The sequence below is a fragment of the Aulonocara sp. 'chitande type north' Nkhata Bay genome, linkage group LG4 (assembly GCF_057382095.1).
Source record: "Aulonocara sp. 'chitande type north' Nkhata Bay isolate Kocher_YH1m ecotype deep benthic linkage group LG4, A_spYH_male_GT1.1, whole genome shotgun sequence".
NCBI lineage: Eukaryota > Metazoa > Chordata > Actinopteri > Cichliformes > Cichlidae > Aulonocara > Aulonocara sp. 'chitande type north' Nkhata Bay.
Window position 1 is genome coordinate 21,278,389 of NC_141347.1, and position 21,169 is coordinate 21,299,557.

Below are 21,169 nucleotides of genomic sequence, written 5' to 3' on the forward strand. Positions count from 1 at the left end.
ACATGCTCTCTGATAAAAGACGAGTAAAGGAGATCTATCATGTTTCACTTGCGATGAATGGACAAACGCATAAAAATCTATTTTACATTTTAGTTATGTGAGTAGACTGGACCTTGATTTATATGCTAAAAACATCCTGGCTGGGCCTTTACATAGCTTTTATGTGTTTGACTTTGAAACTCAAGAACAGCTGTAGGCATGTGGACCCAGCTGCCTCCTCTGGTTACTGTTAATGAGTTATGTATTGTTAATGGTAAATAAACCAACTGTGAACAGTAACTGCTTGACCTCACATTTTCCACTTTTATGAGAAGTCAGCTCTCAGCAGGTGCACAGATAGCAATGTTTCCTCTAGTTTCCCTGAAATAGGTGTTAAATTTATAGCACACTTTATGTTTTGTTGGTTTTCAGGATTACATTTACTGTGCCAGACGATATGAATGTGTGATTTCTCTTTGTATACGTTTCTTACAAAACAGAACAATGCATATTTTAAGAAATCTGACAGTGGCATATCAATTTTATGATAAGAGCTAAATGTCTAGAATAAATTAAATTCAAAGGGCACACCGCCCACTTCTTTCTGCCAATGCAGCTCTGGAAGAACTTGCTCATCACAGAACTTTTTACATTTAAAATGCAAGGGCTGGTAAACAATAGACATGACAAAGTAGAGGAGCTCTCTTTGTGCAGAGTATCACTGAGAAAATATAATATATTGCTTTTATAGTCCCATAGAGCTGCTGTTGATGTCTCACACTCTTGATGTTCAGAGAAATTTTAATGGACAATCAAGGAACACAGGCAATGGAAGTATGAGGTAACTTCTTTATTAAATGGAGTTTTGATTAAAATTTAGTTTTATCATTTGACCACACACTGATACAGTGCTTTACTCTAAACATTTTAAGCAATTTCTTTTAAATCTCACATCCACAGCCAGTTTGGTATCACTAGTTGACCTGACATGGGCACAGAGAGAACATGCAACCTCAAACAGGAAAACCCCAGTCAGAGAAGTAATACAGAAACATCCACACCAAGACTGGAGAAGGTTCTGGGGCAAAAATGAGTCAATGAAAAATAAATCAGCAGCTTTTTAACTATTTATCGTGCCATGAAAACTCTGATGTTTTGAGTACATGTGGTCTTCAAAAGAAAATGAAAAAGCGTGACCTCCTGATTTATACTGACCCGAACCCTCAAAGCCAAGTACAGGAGGAGGAATAGTGAATATAATGCACAGTAGATGTTGAACATGGAGCTGCCAGGAAAAAGGAAAAGAGAAGTTTCATGGATGTAAGAAGGAGGGCATGCAGATGGTTGGTGTGGCAGAGGAGGATGCTAGTGAAAGGGTGAAATAGAGGCAGATGACCCCTGCTGTGGTGACCCCTAAAGGAAGTAGCTGAAAGCAGGAGTTGAATCCTCAAAGCACAAGCTGAGGAGGATGATAAATGGCATTGATTTTTTAAAGTTTTATTTGAATTCTAAGAGATTTTGTGTGATGTGGTACTTAGTTCTGATAATAAAAGGGATTTTGATGTGCGTGGCGGTCACAACAGTGCACTAAATTCATTATTAGACCCAACTGGCTTCTCTCAAAATGCAAATAAGTGAACTCACCATTCCAATAATGTTCTCAATCCCATTCTCCCATATTACATATAAACCCTTAATAGTAGTAGACCCCTATTCTATCCATTCTGAACATTTCTTAGTAATATTTAAATATTTATTTAAATAAATATTTTAATTGAAAATAGCTGACTAAACAGCATTACAGCAGAAATGACCCTTAAAGAAAATAACACATAAGCCGAAAAGGAAATCCACCGATTCACATACATTTCAGCTAGTCCGGAAAGATCATTTACTATTTTTTTTTTTAATCCATAAATCTAAGACTATTTACAATTTATTTTGACTGCTTTTCTCTTATTGATCTGAGTTTACCTCAATAATGACTTCATCCAGGCATGTGTTTATTAGACCCCATCCATATAAGAAACCTTACCATTAAGTAATGCTTCAATATTAAATCTCATTAAGTGTACACAAGCTTTTGTGATGCTTGTAATTAAATACAATAAAACTCCATGACTGCATCCTTTCATATGCACGGTACTATCACAAAAAAAATAGTTCCTGCATTTATTAGTTCTAGTTATTGAAGTTATTGAAGCTGTTTTGAACCAAAACACAACAACAGGAGTATTAAATGAGACTAAAAATAGTTTTCCCACAGTAGCTTCTCTTTACTGGCTTTCTATTAGATCCAGACTTGAATTTAAAATTAACACTCAGGCCCCATCATATCTTAAAAGCCTCATAGTGCCATGTTTTCCTAATAAACTAATAAACTTACAGTACTCATTTCCTAAACTATCCAAGAGGAATGGGAGGCATAGCCTTCAGCTACCAGGCTCCTCTCCTGTGAAACCTGCTCCCAGTTTAAAACTGAAATGAATAAGGTCATAAGTAAATACTTGCTCAGGCTTTTTCTTTAAAAAAGCATTAGGCACCTCAAATGCTCAGGAGCCAATGTTGTCTGAGGATTTGTCTCAGGAGGCAGGTAAACATATGCACAGGACTGAAGGAGCCTGTGCGAATTCTGATGCTTACATCTGGACCAGGTTTAGATAGGTCCCAGATCTCTGACTGGGTGACAGCTTTGTCTCTGAGCCAAACTGGGCCAGCTGAGATGGGGGTTGTGATGGTGGTGGCCGGGAGTGGGGATTAGGGGAGTGTCAGGCGTTGACAAGGACAAACAGGACAGCCAAGCATCAGAGTGAGCCTATCTCTGCCTCTCTGCCTAATTCTCTCACCCGCTTTGTCTCTTTCTATCTCAAACAAGAACAAAGACACACAATTCAAGCTTTCAGAAATAAAATTGAGTGTTTTTTATTTTAATGGATTGTGTCCTGTTTTTTCCTATTTTCAGATATTTCTGTCCATCAACCATGAAATTCCCAGTTCTAACGTTAGCTGCTGTAAGTGTTGTGATTTTCACTCTGATTAAAAGTGAATATCACATTGAAACTTTTTAATTCTTGCAAATTATTATCAGCGTGCTTGGAGCGGAAAACCAAATTTAATAAAAGAAAGCCAAACATTCCAACACAATAGTCCTGCCTTACAGACTGCAACACTGTGGTGAAATCAATGAAAAGAAACAATGCTGTCATCAGTTTTCAGCTTTCTTTCTTTTTGTCTATGCGCATTCGAGAACATGTGTGTGCAGTGTCAAATGTGTGTTTTCCATGAGTGTTTTAGTTATCTTTGTTGGAGTATAATCTGCTTTCTTTGTGAGAAACACAAAGGCAAGGGTTTCCCATAAACCCCAATAAATATGATTAAAAGTGGTATAGAGGCACCATGTAGCAGCTGCAAACCTCCCAAAAAGCTGTAATTACTTTTGTCATCTTTCCATCTCACACCCTCTCCTAGAGTCTGATTACTTACCTAGGAGAAAATCTAATTGACACAGCAAATTGGAAAACACACTCTGAGAACTTCAGCACCAAGCCATTCGATCCTAATTGGGAGAAATATAACTTTTCACTTTGCTAGGTCTTTGTGGGAAGGTTTAGAAGGGGATGTGATATCTGTCTTTTCACACTGCTGATTAAAATCAAATAGAGTCAGTAATTAAAGATTGGACCACCACTGGGAAGCCTAAAGACCGAGAAAGAAAAAGGATGAAGAGCTATTTGTGAAGGCTTTCTTTACTTTGTTAAGGTGCACACAAGACTCACGTTAGAGTTCTTTTTGTTGGCTCTGTTTGCCTGTGTGTTCATTTTGTTCTTATTTGTTTCCTCCTTATCCCGACTCTGGTACTGGCAATGAGAGGTGGGAGCTTTTCTTTCAGGTGACAGATAAGCTCTGTCAATTTCACTTCAAGGTTTTGTAGGGAATGGAAGTTTTGGGTCAGCGGTGGTGTGTTTGGTTTTTAGACCACAGTTTGTGTTTGTTGCTTAACTTTGGTTGAACTTGTTGAAGTACATTCATTTTTTTTAAAGGGCAGTGTGTGTGATTTCATTTTATCAAACTATCTGAATACCTCTCCCTTTCTACACGAGTAAAAGACTTTACATCTCTTCAAAATAAAACCACAAAAGGCCGTATCCTGCTAATGCTAGCTAGCTTAGTTGGGAAGTTACAACTTTACATTTTGAAAATACAATGCACAGACATATAAATAAGCTAATGAGTACCAAGCAGGATAATAGTAAAATTTCACTTATCAGAACGGTACAGATCATTTTGCACTACATAGCAAGCCACTGATAATGGTCCTAGAAGCATCAAGAGCACAAGCTGAGTAAAGCGGTCCATGTTATCTTTCTTTACTTCAATTTTTGTGGACCCTTGTGAACTGTAGCCTTAGTTTCCTGTTCTCATCTGACAGGAGAAGCACCTGGTGTGGTCTTCTGCTGCTTGCCATTCTCCTCTGACCTCAAAGTTTTTTTTTTCCTAGAGAAATGCTGCTCACTCACTTTCTTTTTGGACCATTGTCTGTAAACCCTACAGACTGCTGGTCAGACTGCTGGTCTTTGTGTGGAAAAATCCAAAAAGACCAGCAGTTTCTGAAATACTCAGACCAACTCATGTGGAAATAACTGACTTTGATTGTGCTATAATTGTTATCACCCTTCTCCCCGATTCTGATGCTCACTTTGAACTTCAGCAGGTTATCTTTATTACCTCTATGTGACTAAATGCACGGAGCTGCTGTCATGTGGTTGGCTGATTAGATATTTGTTTTAATGAACAGTTTAAGACACATACCTAAAACATTTGGCCATTGAAGGTATTATAGATACTTTTATACAGTTATATATAAAAATAGTTTTCAAATATTTAATTTTTTAAAGGAATTTTTACAGTACTGAAAATATACTTTTTTCCCCTACGTTTTTCTTTTTCTTTAACATATGTAACTGTTTGCAGGCCATCCATATTTTAATTAATCAGCTAAAGTCATGAAATGGGGATTACGTAAATGAAGGTAACAGAACTGGAGAAAATTAAGTTGAATGCAAAAATTCTTCAAAAGGACAGTCAGCGAGACAAATGTGCATTCCTTCCATTTATTTTTCAGTTGGAGTTAACTGAAGAGGCTCTCCAGTTAACTCAAACCTACAGCTGTTGAAAATGTTTCACACCAAAGTGAATACAAAGAGAATTTGGGATGCACATCGAAAGGAAAGGCATTATTGATCATAAGTCTGCATGAATAGAAGCTGAATTTAGTACTAAGCATTGTTAGAGAAAGAAATGCTTTTCTTATTATAAGTACTCTATTTATCATGTTTTAAAGCCTGTAACTCAATTGAACCTATAATAATGACAACATTATTTACATCATGTCTCTTTTCTTCTGATTGCAGCAAAGTTTTATGGGAGTTTAATTTCTCTAACAAAACATTCCTGATAGCTTGGCAAAATGCTAGTTTTGTCAGTATAATAATATGTGTGTAAGTTCAAAATTGCATTTTAACTTAAAAGAATTAAAAACATTTTTTTATAGTGTACATATAAAAGGACCCTTTTGCAATTTACAGTTTTAAAATGAAGACATTAAGTCTCATGCAACTGTGGACAATGCCTGAATCTATTTTAAAACTAACATACACGCTCAAACAGAGTTAAAGACTGATGCTACAGACCAAGGTCTGCAGGGTTTCAACAATCCAATTGCACGAGACAGTTCTTCAGAATCAACACACATGAGTGAGAGTTATTTGTCAGTTAAATTGTCTGGTGTCAAGAAACTGCTAGAGATTCCCTTTCTTTCTGAGAAAAGTTGTAGGCATGTCAGACTTGCACAGCTCTGACCAAAGGCTAATGAATGCTAAGGAGAATTCCTATTAGAAACTGTACAACTCAAATCTTAGAAAGACACTGACTTTGAATGGCGCTACAACTCACTTGGTTGTTCTTCACATTTCCTTAGTAGAAAACAAAATTCCAATCAGCAAATGGGCATGAAAAGTAAATCAATGCTTCTACAATATTGATGTTTTCGTGCCCAATGGCTGCATCACATCCACCTGGAGTGTTTGACCTTTGGTTGCGCTCTCTGTCTGCTTGACTGCACAGTGAAGCATCAGGGAATTAGCCTAGTTAGTGCACAGGTCCTTTGCCACACCTCTTCCCAACGTGTAAGATTTGTGGCAGGCAGGCTCCTTAGAGTGCCTTCCCCAGCACAGTGACCCCACTGACAGCAAGAGGGGAGGGAGAGTGGAGATGAAACACTGAAGAATACAAAAATGGATTTGTGTGAGGCAAAGAGGGACAGAGGACAGAGAGGCAGGGTGCTTGTATGTGAGAAAAAGAAAGATAACAAAAAGAGCGAGAGAATGACAAAGCTGGGCAAGAGGGACACAAAGTGAAAATGAGAGAGAGATGGAGTAAGCTGAGTGCAGAGTACAAAAAGAAAAAAAAAACATAAAGTGACAGGGAGAGAAAGGTGTGACAACTAGAGAGTAAATCTGGAGAGACAAAGGGCCAAAAAAGAAGGAACAGAGGAGCAAAGCTGAGTGCAGCTGTGACTGTTGCTGCATGGAACACCCCTACAGGCCATCACAGACCAGTCCTCCAAATGTCAACCCGGTCAGGACCACCCTGGGAAGCCAGCAAGACCCCCCCTGGGAACTCCAGGAAAGTAGATAACAACTGACATGGGAGAGCTGAGCGGCCACTTGCACACACAGAAACACAGTGCTGCCTCTTCTTGTACTTTGTGATCCAGAAGCAAACATGTCCAGGCTAGTTGTGTTGTCAGGTCTGAATTTTATTCCATTATCTACATGTGTCAAAGCCTGTGTTCACTGTCTCTGTTGCAGCTAAAGCGGGCTTGAGTTTTCTTCAAAACCTAATTCTCGGAGTCTTGCAGGAGGCTTGGTTTCTGCCGTACTCAGAGGAAGATAGAAGATGATAGTAAAATGGCCTCATTCTTTCACTCTCTTACTAATGCAGAGCTGAAGAAGAAATGAAAACTGTCCTGTTGAGGAAGCTGTCAGGGAGCAGAGAGAAAGAGAAGGCGATAGTCTGGAGATGGAAATCCACAGGCAGAGATAGAGAAGCAGAAAACAAAAGAGATAGACAGAGTGGGAACAAAACATCTTCTCTCAGCTCTGAGACAAAGGAAGAAATTAGAGCCAAGGGAAGATGAGAAAAAAAAAGAGGAGAGCGGGAAAGAGCAGTCTGATTAATTGAGACAGAGTCAACTGACCGCAAGTCATTAAGCTGCCACTGGGCTGAGCGCCAGTCACTATTCATTCTCCTCACTACTAGTCTCTGTTCCTCCGCTCTGAGCCCTGGATCATCCCTGCGTCACCTCCCTGCTTCTTTCACACACTCTGTAACACATGGGCATAATTCCTTACAGACAGGAAACTATTCTCAAAAAGAGCTTTTGTCTTCATTAGGCATCCACTAGGAAGGATCATTTAAGATGGCTGTTCCTGTGTATGGGATGATAAATTATTATTGTTTCACTGCGCCAAGACCAAAAATAATGCTTTTTGCTTGTATTAAGACATGCAGACCATGGATGACATAAAGCTCTTGTTAGTTGTGATATATGTATAAGGCAGGTAGTCTTTGGAATCCCATTTCATGCCTCTATTGTGTCTCTGACTCTGAGTTTTGCAATTTTGTAAACATTATTTATACATGAAAAAGGCAATAAAGGTGGTTGCTAAAGAGGTTCTCTATTGGGAAAAAAGTAGCAATACCACATTAGGAAAGCACCTAAATACTTCGAATAAAAGAACGTGTTATTGTTTATCAATGCAGATTTTAAAGGTCACATCCTGTAAAATCATACTTTTGTAGATGGGCTGTCCAGTGAGGACGACTCACCTCTAAAATCCAGGTGTTCATGAGCTCAGAAAAATACTTGAGTTAAAAAAAAGTAAATTAAAATATATGAATAAAATATTTACACACACACACACACACACACACACACTCTCACTCACACACACACACACACACACACACACACACACACACACACACACACACACACACACACACAGCACACAGGAACTGTGAGAACTGTGTCTAGAACTGGTTAATCAACAATATCTACAAGGGGATTAAAAATATCAATCAACAACAACTCATTCACACTAATCTAAAAATGCTGGTGCAACCTGCACCAGCTAAACTTGCCAGTTTACCCAAACCTGACAATGTAGTTAGGTGATGGTACTCTCTCCAAGATCTGAATTTCCCCTGGAAAGGCTTACAATGTTTCATTGTTAACATGCTAAAGGAGTTATTCTTCACACTATACTGCAACAGAAAATGCATCTGCTGAGATGATGAATCAGAGAAAAAATTACTTTTTTACTTGCAGTTGCTATCTCTGTTTTAACTCATCTGTACGTGTGTAATATGCTGAAACTGCACGGGATGGAACACTGAGATGTAAGGTCAAGACTTACTTTCACTTTAGTGTGTTATAATTGGGATCTGTTTTTAGAGTTCACTGAGCATTTCAGTTGCCCTGAAATAATATAATCTTTATTATTCTATTCATATCAAAGGCTGCCTTTTAATTGTACCCATTTACAAATCACTTTCAGGCTCAAAGTAAAATTGGTGAGGCTTGCTCATGCTCACTCAGTTTAGTCCATTTAGATAGCTTTCAGTCAAAGACAAAACAGTGCTGGTGAGAGCATGGTGAGGAGATATTAGTTTAGCATTAGTTTGGTTAAAGCTCACTGCACTCTGTGCCAGGTAATTTATGTCTTCAGCTACTTTTACTTCAAATCAAATGCTTACAAAACCATAGCATTTTATTTAACGTTTTTGATTTATTCAACTGAGAACTGACAGTATTGCTACAAGGCTACAAGGCTCAAACTGTTAAGAAGAGGGTAAGGGATTTTTCATAGCCTTCTTTTTCCTGGGTGAATGCAAGCCGACAACTAGGCATGTTCTCACATAATTATGCTTTATCACACAAGGTAAGCAGGAAAATTAAGAAACTCCAAGAAAATAAGAGAAAAAAAGTCTCAGATAATTAAAATCTACTACAGAAAAGACTGTACAACAGATTAACTGTACAACAGTGCAGAGGCTTTAGAACCCGTTTCAGAATCTTACAGTTTTAAGATTCCTTCAGCATTAAGTAATTGTGTTAAGTACTCCAATGACAATCTTCAGGGTTTCTACTGCTATACAGCAAACAATGACAGTTGATAGTTAACTTTGTTTTCCAAATTGTAAACATATACGGTTTAGAATAGCAGCTAAGTTGCTAACATGGTGTAAATCCATTTAATGCAGTAACCTAATTCTGTGTCTATTACAGAGGCTGTGGCATCACTACTTTATAAGTGAACAGTCACATTAGGACCCCTCTTTGTTTGGGCTCCACCCTCCAAACTGTCAAAACTGTTGATTTGAATGAGCAGGATTCAGCGCCGAGAGCAGAGTTAACCATGAGAGCATGAATCTGCTGCAGCACTTGCAAAGCAGACACTCTCGTATGTGTGACAGGTTCTTTGTGGAAAGCGCTGCTGAGTTCTTCGTGCGTGGGTTGCTGAATTTACGCACAGAGGATTTAATTGCATGAGAGGCAAGGAATACCTGCACTTGTGAAATGAAATAATTTTCTCCTGATGTTTTTTTTCTCACATGTGACTTTTGACCTAAATATAGTTCCATGGGAGGGTTCTCTGCTTTTACATTCAGAAATTTTATTTTTGCTGCTTCTTAAAAATATATTTCTGCAACTGTAAAGCATACACCTTTAGACTAACACATGCCAGTGTCAAACTTTATACAATCCAGTTCCACTCTCTGCTTTGTGTGATTTGTTCCATTATCATTTGCGTCACTTACTGTGACCGGACTGGTTGTCAAATGAAATGGGAGCACTAACGTCATCATTTTCCTTCAGTATGTGGACTCTTCTCTTGTCTTATATGACTTTTAACGAACAGTCTACAACAGTAGTATATATAGACAGCTTTAATGATTGCCCCTCAAGGTGGAAGCATGTAGTGACAGGCTGAAATTTGACAAGTCTTATGAATGCAATGAAGGAAAGTACCAAAAAGATGGTTACATGATTTAGACTTTGACAGGAGAATAGTTTTTGATATTTACAAGGTAAGTTGAACTCAGTTTTATTTATATAGTGCCAAATCATGATAAAAGTTGTCTCAAGGCACTTTATTTTGTAAGGTAAAGACCCTACGATTATATAGAGACAACCCCAACAATCAGACGATGCCATATGAGCAAAGACTTGGCGACAATGGTAGGGAAAAACTCCAGCACAACCAGGCTCAGAGAGGGGTAGACATGTGCCCCTGTGGGTGAAACTGTAAACCAGTGAAGATGCTGCATATGCTGTGACCAAAACACTGTGTACTTGGGCCAACCACAGCAAAAAGTGCAATTGTTCACTTAATGCGTCTAGATCAGATAAAACTTATCTTGTACACAAATAATTTGTTGGACAAAAGGCACATTTGTTATATATATAATATCACAACTGAAATAAATCACCTGAAGTGTCGACTTTCAGTTCTAACTCAAGAGGTTTCACAAAAATGTTTTATTTATATTTATTAAAGCCCTTTTTTTATACACAGCCCCCCGATTTCAGTGGCTCAAAGGTACCTGGACAATTGAGTTATAAGCAGCTTCACAGGCATGTTGTCTTGTTATTTCATTTACAAATTAAGCTAATGCAGAAGATGATTAAAATATATAAATAAAATAATACGTTTTATAAATAAATAATAAAGCTAAATGTCTGCATTTCTGTCACAACTTGATTACCTGATTTGTGGTAAAAGTTATATTTTTGGTTTTTTTAAATTATGGATCAAAAATTATAGCTAAGACTAAACTAAGATGGTAAAAGTCATACAAACTAAAACAATTCTTGAGATAAGCTATGCTAAGCCTAAATTACTACTCAGGATTACAAATTTAAATGGATTAATTTAGCATGACATTATAATGAGGTGAAACGTGGTGAAATAAAATATTTGATGTGTGTACTTGTGTGTAAATGTTTGTGCAGTGTGTCTGTGTATCTTGATACATTCTGTACTCAGATGAAATTCAGTAATGTCAGTTTTTGGTGGCTTAATATCTTTGTGTGTACGTCAATCTTGAAGATGCATTTCAACCTGCCTGTCTTTTTCATTTTCATTTTTTTTTTTCATTTATTTATTCATTTTCAGGCACAACAAATACCTATATTGAACATAAAATACACAAAACAAAAAACAAAACTTGCCTGAAAAAGGAGTGGGACGAAGAAAACTTATTAAATCCCACCCCTATACTCACTCATCAACAAAAAAAAACAATAAACTTCCCGCAGCTACGCCCATCATTGCATACAGACCCATCAACAGCCCCGGGCAGATACAAGCATCTAAGCGGCAGCTCGCAACCAACAATTAGAGCCTTCATAACTGAATACAGAATATATAAATTATAAATTGCATTACCACAGGTAACAGGCAGTAATAACTACAAGTAACAAACACACATACATATACATACATATATATCTACACACACAAGTACATATATGTACATACATACGCACACTTTATTTTTTAGTTTTTATTTTGGAATCCATACCAGCAATGGTAAGAGGACAGACATTACAGAGCACACTAAAACCCATCATTGAGTATACTGTGACCAGACCAACTGTTTGTAGAGAAATTTAAATCTATGAATATTTTTGCATTGTTTCAATTGTAAACTCAGACTGTTCCAGATTTTCACACCACATACAGACACACAAAAGCCTTTACGGGTTGTTCGAGTTCTGGGTAATTTGAATTCTCCAAAGCCTCTCACATTATAAACCTTTTCTCGAATTTCAAATCTAGTTTGTAAATTTGCCGGTAAAAGTTTAGTAAAAGCTTTATACAAAATTATGGATGTATTGTAATTAACCAGATCCTGGAATTTAAGTAACTCTGCCTGAAGAAAGAATTTGTGAGTATGATCTAGATAACCAGCCTTGTGAATAATACGCAGTGCTCGTTTCTGTACTGTGACTAATGGATTAGTTGTATTTTTATATGTATTTCCCCACACTTCCACACAATATGTAAGATATGGAAGAACCAGGGTACAGTACAGAGTACGAACTGCATCTTTATCAAGGAATTGTTTCACTTTGTTCAAAACTGCGAGGCTTCTAGAAATTTTGGTTTTTATGTGTCTGACGTGGGGTTTCCATGAAATTTTGTTATCAATTATAACTCCCAAAAATTTGTTTTCACTCACATTATCAATTGGTACACCTTCAATGATAATTGGTAATTCTATATTATATTTTAAATTACCAAAAAACATTGCTTTAGTTTTATTTATATTTAATGATAATTTATTTATGTCCATCCATTTTTTTATTAATTTTAGCTCCCTGTTTACAGTCATTACAAGATCAGTATAATCATCGCTACTGAAAAATATGTTGGTGTCATCTGCGAACAGTATGAGTTTAAGTACTTGAGAAACATCAAAAATATCATTTATGTATACATTGAAAAGTTTTGGTCCCAACACTGACCCTTGGGGAACACCACATGTAATACCAAGTTTCTCTGAATGGTAATGCCCTATGCTAACATATTGTTCCCGACCTGTTAGGTAACTTTTTAACCAGTTACCAGCTTTCCCTCGAATACCATATCTTTCCAATTTATCCAGTAAAATTGAGTGATTGATTGTGTCGAAGGCCTTTTTGAGGTCAACAAAAATACCAACTGCATATTTATTTTTATCCAGTGTATCAGTAATTTCTTCTACTGCCTCAATTATCGCCATTGAAGTGGTTCTTTGCGTTCTGAAACCATACTGACCAACATTTATTATTTGATGTTTTTCAAGGAATTTTTCTAATCTTGAATTAAAAAGTTTTTCTAGAATTTTTGAGAATTGAGGCAGTAGAGAAATAGGCCTATAATTGGTAAAACTGTGTTTGTCATTACTTTTATATAGTGGTATTACTTTCGCAATTTTCATTTTTTTTGGAAAACAACCGGACTGAAATGATAAATTACAGATATATGTTAAGGGACTAGCAATATTCAGAATAACCTGTTTAACTACAGACATATTTATGTCATGATAATCCATTGAAGACTTACTTTTACATTTTAATGTGATATTTATTACTTCTTGCTCATTTGTAGCTGAGAGGAACAGTGAAAAGGGATTTGATTTTATATTACTGATATTTTCATTTTTATGACACGGGATGTCCGCTGCTAGTTCAGGGCCAACATTTATGAAGAATTTATTGAACCCATCGACAATATTACTCATGTTGTGATTTTCACCATTTGCATCAGTAAAATATTCAGGATATGATGTTCCAGAAGATCCTTGTTTAATTAAGTTGTTTAACACATCCCAAGTTCCTTTTATATTGTTTTTATTTTCATATAATCTTCTTCTATAATAAAGTTGTTTGCTCGTTCTTATAATATCAGTCAATTTATTTCTATATGCTTTATATCTTTGTTCCACTTCTTTTGTTTTTACTTTGATAAACTGTTTATACAGATTGTTTTTCTTTTTGCAAGCATTAATAATTCCTTTTGTGAGCCAAGGACTTTTTATCTTTTTTTTCTTTGTCATGTGTTCGTTTACAGGACAATGTTTATTGTACCACATAGTAAAAATATCTAGAAAATTATCATAAGCCTTGTCCACATCTGACTCTTCATACACCGAACTCCAATCTTGTTGTGCTAAATCGAAATTGAAGGCATGAATTGCTTCTTCATTTATTGTTCGCTTTGCTATCATGATCTTGGTATCTATTTTTTTTAAATCACAGTCACACAAAGTAAAAACTGGTAAGTGGTCAGTTATATCACAGACAAGCAGACCACTATTAATTTGGAAATCCATGACATTAGTAAAAATATTGTCAATAATAGTGGCGCTATGTGATGTTATTCTGCTTGGCTTTGTTATTGTTGGATATAGTGATAAGCTGTACATTGTGTCAGTAAAGTCATCAATGGCTTTTAACCTTGTTGGATTTAGCAAATCAATGTTAAAATCACCACAGATAAATAGTAATTTTTGGTTCACCGAAGCAAACGTTTTTTCTATCCATTCATTAAAAGTGTCAATACTTGAACTGGGTGTCCGATATATACAACTTATTATAACATTTCTCTTTTTTTCATTCATAATCTCAATAGTCAAACATTCCAAAATTCCATCAATAGCCATAGACATAGTTGTTACAACATTATATTTTATAGAGTTATGAACATATATAGCAACCCCGCCGCCCGCCTTATTTAATCTATTCATGTATTTTAAATCATATCCATTCAAACAAAAATCTATTCCTTTATCGACATTGAACCAAGTTTCAGTGATGGCTATAACACTAAAGGGGCGAGAAAATTGTTGCAAATAGTCCTTAATGAAATCAAAATTAGAGTACATACTTCTGCTGTTAAAGTGAATTAATGAGAGCTTCCCGTCTAGGTTAATTTCTTTTTCATATTGTTCCTGAGTGAAATAATTACAATTTTTAACAAAAGAAGAGAGAAAGTTACTTTCAGAATCTATTTCTGGATCTATTATATTATGCTCCTTATATTCACAATCTAGATCAATTACTTTCTGTTGAAGAACTAATTTCAACGTGTCCATGTCATTTCCTGGTGTAATTGATACATTGGTGTCAGTTATACTTGTCCAGATCCTCCATGTTCCTCACTATCAGTACTTTTGCCTCTTCTGGTGTCCCGTTTAGCTTAATGAAAATCTTACAGTTTGTTACCCATGTATGTTGTATTTTACCGTTCTTCTTCAGTTGCCTTGCCTTCCTCGCGATGTCTGCGTTTTTTCGTGTCAGATGCTCATTAATGAAAACGTCCGTGCCTTTCAGTTTGCGTCCTTGTTTCAGCAGTGCGACCTTGTTCTTCCGATTGACAAATCTCATAATGATGGCCGGCAGTCTGTCACTCCTCCTGGGCAGTGAGTGACATGCTTCTATGTGCTCCAGGTCCATCTCTATCCCCTTGCTTTGGAGGAAGGACGCCACCTGTTGCTCTACCGAGCGGGTCTCCTCGTCGCTGGGCTCCCCGACGTTCCCGGCCACCGCGCGCGCGTACGAGCGCGGCTTGATTTTAATACCGCTGATGACCACGTCGTTCGTACGGGTGTACTGCTCCAGCTCATCCACCCGCCGCTCGAGATCCATGATCCGTCTGTCCTTCTCGGCATTTTGGAGGCGTAGCTGTTTTACCTCCTCCAGAAGCCCCAGAAGCAGCTCCTGCTGTGCCCTGACTGCGGCCACGTCTCCGCACAGCGCTCCGAGGGAGGTTTTAATGTCCTCAACCTCCTCTGGTGTTGGGCCTTTCTTGGGTGGCATACTGAAGCGAGAGCACGAGGCGGCCACCACGAGGGACCCGGAAGCGGAATTTCTGATGATGGCGCCTGGCTAGGCCTGCTGGCTGATGGTGGAGCCTGGCTGTGGCCTGCTGGCTGATGGTGGAGCCTGGCTGGGTCTGCTGGATGTGGCCTGCTGGCTGATGGTGGAGCCTGGCTGTGGCCTACTGGCTGATGGTGGAGCCTGGCTGTGGCCTGCTGGCTGATGGTGGAGCCTGGCTGTGGCCTGCTGAGCCTGGCTGTGGCCTGCTGGCTGATGGTGGAGCCTGGCTGTGGCCTGCTGGCTGATGGTGGAGCCTGGCTGGGTCTGCTGGCTGTGGCCTGCTGGCTGATGGTGGAGCCTGGCTGTGGCCTGCTGGCTGATGGTGGAGTCTGTGCGTCAGTTCTCTGTGGAGGTGTCTCATTACGCTGTACAAACTTGTTCTTCTTTCTGCCATCCAGCACCTTAGGAATGGATTTAGTTACTGGCTAATGTTTCTCACCCACCCTATCTCTCCACTGGGGACAACATGACCCAGGTCTGCGGTGTTGTCTCTGCAAGTCACACAAACCCCTTGTAACCCAAAGATATCTGCCTCCCACAATCTGAGGTGTGGACTGTATTTTCTTTATCAAAAATAAGATTTGCATTTTGTTTAAGGGCAAGGAGTGTGGGGTTTTTTGTACTTGTATGATTTTACAGGTACTTAGGCATGTATTTTTATATTGGCTGTATAGTCAGGGGAGTACTATTTAAAGGTTGCAACAATGACATCCTGGGGAATCTAACCATTTGGAAATTTAAAGACTCAATATTTGAACAAATTAAATAAAAAACTCCACAAGTTTGAAAAAAACACCTCAGCAAAAGAAATGGTTGAAGTGATATAAGTATACAGTAATACAATAAAAGGTTAAAAATTATAAAAACACAGTTAAAGCAAACCACGTAGCGCTGGCTAAATGGTGTCCTAAAACTCAAAAAATAAACAAAAAGAGGCTCTTAATAAAGAGGGATGAAAAACACTACAACTTCATACCCACGTGCCTTAAAATAAGGGCAATGTGAAAGGGGGCAGCCAACAGAAAGGCCATGCTGCTACTGGCCAAATCCAGCAACTAAAAGAATCAAACAAAGCAATCAGTATTCACTAAGCTGGATTTTACAATCATGGACACTCAGTGCACAATCAAGTGCTCAGTCATTATACATTATTACATTATACATACATTATTACAATAAAAGAAAAGGTAAAATTAAATACAGGCCAACCAGTGTTAAAAAGTCACAATACGCTGCCACCTGAGCTTGGCTACACCTACATATTCTGACTGTTCTCATTCTGTTTAAAACAGAAAAGGTTGGTTGGCGTTTTATTCCATATGCCACCCAGTGTTTCACGATGTTTGGCTCGCTCACAGCAGCACTTAGGGAGACAAGGCAGGCATTTACTAATGCTTTCAGTAATATTTACAGTCTATTCATACACTGACACAGCTGAGTCTGATATGTATCATTTTAATAGCCATCAACATAATAAAAAGACTAAAGACATATATATCTAAAACATACCATCCTCCTTGTCAAAGTATGTCTATAACAATCTATCCACAGTTCAATAAAAAACAAATACTTTCCAAAAGAAAAAAGAAAAACCTTACTGATATAATAGCCACATATTACAAACACTCTACAAATGGTTTTAGAGAATTGTCTGTTTTGTGCTCTTGTACCTAACCCCTTTAACTCAAACACACTTCAAAAACACTAAACAAAATGTTACTACAGTTTTTTCTGAATGCTTAAACCCTAACTGTGATTCCTGTAGCACAATCTCTAAAACTATTCAGACTTATAGCAAAACCACTCACTGAGTTTGCAAAACTAAAAGCACAAAAACTGCTTTGCACTCAGTTTGCAATTTTGTAACACACACTTTGCAAAACTGTAGGCACAATTCACTGCACAACACTCAATTACCAAATTTCCAACACACTCCTAGCAAAAGTATACACATGTATGGCTATCATTAACACTAATTTGCCAACTGTCTGGCACACTTTCACATGTGAAAACTTTTTTAGATAATTCGTTCACTTTGCAATCAGCCTAAGCACTATAATACAGGTAAGCTGTGTGTGCGGAGTACAATGGAGGGAGCAGAAAGAGTGAGAAGTAGAGGAGGCCGAGGAAGAGGACGTGGAGGTGAAGAAGTAGGATGAAGAGGACGACAAGGACAAGGAGGAGCAAGAGGAAGACGAGGAGGAGGGAGAGGAAGATGAGGAGGGGGGAGAGGAAGGGTAGGAAGAGTAAGAAATAGAATTGCTGATGACATCAGAGCTACAATAGTGGACCATGTAATCAACCGTGGAATGACCCTGAGGGTAGCTGGCCAACGGGTCCAGCCTAACTCGAGCCGCTACACTGTAGCAAGTACCATAGGGACATCTTGAAATGAGAATCGGTGAGTACAGTCACTTCGCACAAAGATTTGTAGCACTGCCATATGCCAATGAGAAACACACCAATACCATTGATGTAAAAATACTGAAATTGTTACTTTACAGAATTGCTAGATGACCAGATGCTGGGGCAGAGGAAGCATGTTCACTGCAGACCAAGTAACCCATATAGTCATTATGGCGATTGCAAATAATCCTATACTTGGAAATAAACACTTGTGTTTGTTTTGATGTACTTGAAGTTTGGATCCCTCTATGCTTATGGATCTATGACAGAAGTATGAGCTCAAACTGACATAGCCTACCTTGTGCACAGAGAAAGCAAAAGCCAGATGTGTTTTGTATTCATACCATCAGTGTGCAGTTGGCGCATTGTGTGCTTAGTAGATGATGGCTTGTGTGTACTGTTTGATACGGAAACACCATTTTTACGAAGGTGTGAAGAGTTAATCTAGCTGTGTTTGCTTTTGCAAGAGAACTACAATGTTTTGATTATTGGGTGACAGGTTTTCTTATTTGTGTGAAGAGTTTTGCAAAATTAGCCAATAGTTACAAAAAATGTGCTTAAGCAATCAGAAAAAACTGTAAGCACACTGGGTCCAGGTTAGTTAGATGTAAAAGAGACCATTTTACATGCATTTAAACATAACCACTCTTCCTTCAAATATTCTTTTAAATAACCTGCCATTTGGAAAGTCAAAATCTGTTAAAGAAAATATAATTGCTTGCTTGTTTAAAACAGCATCACGGTTCACAAGCTTGATCAACCACATGCCGTACTATATTCTGCCAAATACAAGATTTGCCCTTGACATTGATTTCTATTTCAACCTCATGTAACCAAAGTACATGCAATTGTATGCAATTCACTGAGACCATGGTCAAAACGCTCGATCTGGAACGACAACATAGAAAGAAGAAGAAACGAGCTTTATTGGTCACATACACAATCATACAGTGTACAACATGCAGTGAAATGTGTCATGTCTGAGCTACAGACGTAGCCGCGCCATTCCAGGGCTTGGCGTTTGGCATGGGGGGGGCCTAGCCAGGACCCTTACTGGATACTGCGAGGGAATCGAATTTGCGCTCCAAAGGTGTGTCCACATTAGTGGATGGCATCATAGTGGACGGCATCATAGTGGTTACCTCCAACTCCAGTGTACAGTTTATGGCATTGCCATGCAGTGACTTTTGCAGAAAAGCAAGCAGGAAAAATACACTTCAGTCCACTCAACTGTTCAACAAAACAAACTAGGCAGGATTAAAACGTATCATTTCATGACTATTTTGCTAGTGCATGTTGATGCATTCTGCATGGGCATTTTCATTTTTCTGCAATCCTGAAGAATAGACTGACGAACTCTCTAAAATAAAAATAAAATTAAAGCAATCCTTTAATAATAAAACACTATGAAAACACCTCACTACAAAAAAAACTGCGTGTTACTGGTAAATTGTATGTTATAAAAAGTAAAAGTATTTATTCTTTTGCAAAATGTCCCCCATTTTTTTATATGGACTAAGATTACTGCTGAAGATGTGTAAGGTTGTGCTCACATTAAATATTTTATATTCTGTTTAATTGACAGCAATGCATCATTTCAGTAAAATCATATACTTGTATTATGGCTGTCCTATGATCGCATATATTGCTATACATACACACTCTCGCCGATCAATTTCCTGTCAAAAACAAGAGGTTTATCAACAAATCCATATGTAAACAGCCATCTAATGCTGCTAACCTCATAGTTTGCCCAGATCCAGCTTTTGCTAACGTGCAACTCAACCTGGTAAATTACATTTCCTAGTTTCCAACTTTTGTTTCTTTTCTTTTATTAAAAAGGTCCAACAACTGAATATCCAACCTATAAGCTTTTACTCATTTCTATGCAGGTGATATTTCAGAACACATCAAGAGGTGATCATTTAAATGCTAGAACACTCTTACTCATCTCTTCTTTCTTATTAAAGCAGTTAGATAACTTCTCTCAGCAGCTAATGGCATCTCATTCTATTATCTGCCCTCCACTGATGTGCTTCCACAACTCAGCCAAAAGGGATAACCAGCAGAGCCTTCTTTATTTTCTTTGAATCCCTGAATCAAGTAGTAAGACTGGTGTTTTATGCTTCGATGAGTAGTCAGTACCCCTGGGTAGAACTTCTAGCCAGCTGATCTCTAGCAGTAAAGCGCTTTGAAATAAAAATGTATTCCCTCTGCTAACAGGCTGAATAAATAGCTAACTAATACAGACCAAAAAGGATAGAGAAAAGTGAAGATGTGTCATGGCAATAAGTCAGAAGAAGTATTACGATCACTTTTAAATAGCACACAGCAGTGTGTGTTCGTGTGTGTGTGTGTGTGTGTGTATTTCACTGGCTTTCTGTCCTTATCGCCATCTCTTATCTTGATCTCTGGTTCTCCTTCTTTTCCCAGCTACATAAAATTTACAGTTTCCCACAGCATGCATTTACAGTGCTTTGGCGTTCCCACATTTCAAAATTGAAGATATTCTGTCAGCTTAGTAGGTTTCATCTCCTACCCAAGATGTGTGCCAGTTAAACACTTTTTTCACAAGATTTTATGGAATAATTAGTAACTGGAATCGCTGATTGACTGATTTGAATGTGGTAGTGTATAAAATAGATTTGTACAGTGGTAAATACATACTAAACCTTTATTGCTTATTTGTTTTACTAAGATTAAAACTCCTCAGTTGTTAGTAGATAAATATACATTTAATAACAAAACTCAATGCTTAGCTTCATGTCATGAACCCATCACTAGTGTCAAGTAGTGGTCAGGTGGCCACAGGGATTGGCTTTAAAAGGAAGCTCCACCTACGCGTTCTCTGCTCAGATATCATTCCTTTCATGTCTGGAGCTCAGATACCCTCTGATCATCAGCCGTCAGAGTTTGCCACTCTGGATTTGATGTTCAAATGTCACCCTTCTAAGTACTCCACCTCCTGCACTAAGTTTGCAATGCTAACCTCGCTTTTATCTGGTTGTTCCCAGGAGTGGGTAGCAGCTCTCTATAATGTGAAGTCACCTGCCTGCATTGACTATGCCCAATTTGTGGAGTAGTTAAAGAAGGCTAGCAGCGAAGTGGAAATGAAGTCACAATTTTGTCTCTGAATTCTGCACTTTGGCACCTAAACTGAACTGGGGAGACGCTGTAGGCCGGTCAATTTTTATAGAGGTATTGGCTAATTCCATATGTTGACTGTACGTGAGGCTCTTAAGACACTGGATGAGACTGTGTACGTTGCCCTAAAGATTGATCAGTGAGCCA

The 21,169-nt window shown here is 38.1% G+C and overlaps 1 protein-coding gene across 1 annotated transcript; it reads right to left on the minus strand.

The window, feature by feature from the left end:
- Window positions 1-11,635: 11,635 nt before the first annotated feature.
- LOC147332495 (uncharacterized) lies at window positions 11,636-15,705 on the minus strand. Its single transcript, XM_086289087.1, has one exon. The coding sequence runs from the start codon at window positions 15,410-15,412 to the stop codon at window positions 14,720-14,722; it is 693 nt and encodes a 230-aa protein (XP_086145213.1). The 5' UTR covers window positions 15,413-15,705; the 3' UTR covers window positions 11,636-14,719.
- Between the last annotated feature and the right edge of the window lie 5,464 nt (window positions 15,706-21,169).

What these genes read in the sequence shown, in the direction of transcription:
- LOC147332495 (XM_086289087.1), bottom strand. Translation starts at nt 15,412, where the DNA reads ATGCCACCCAAGAAAGGCCCAACACCAGAGGAGGTTGAGGACATTAAA.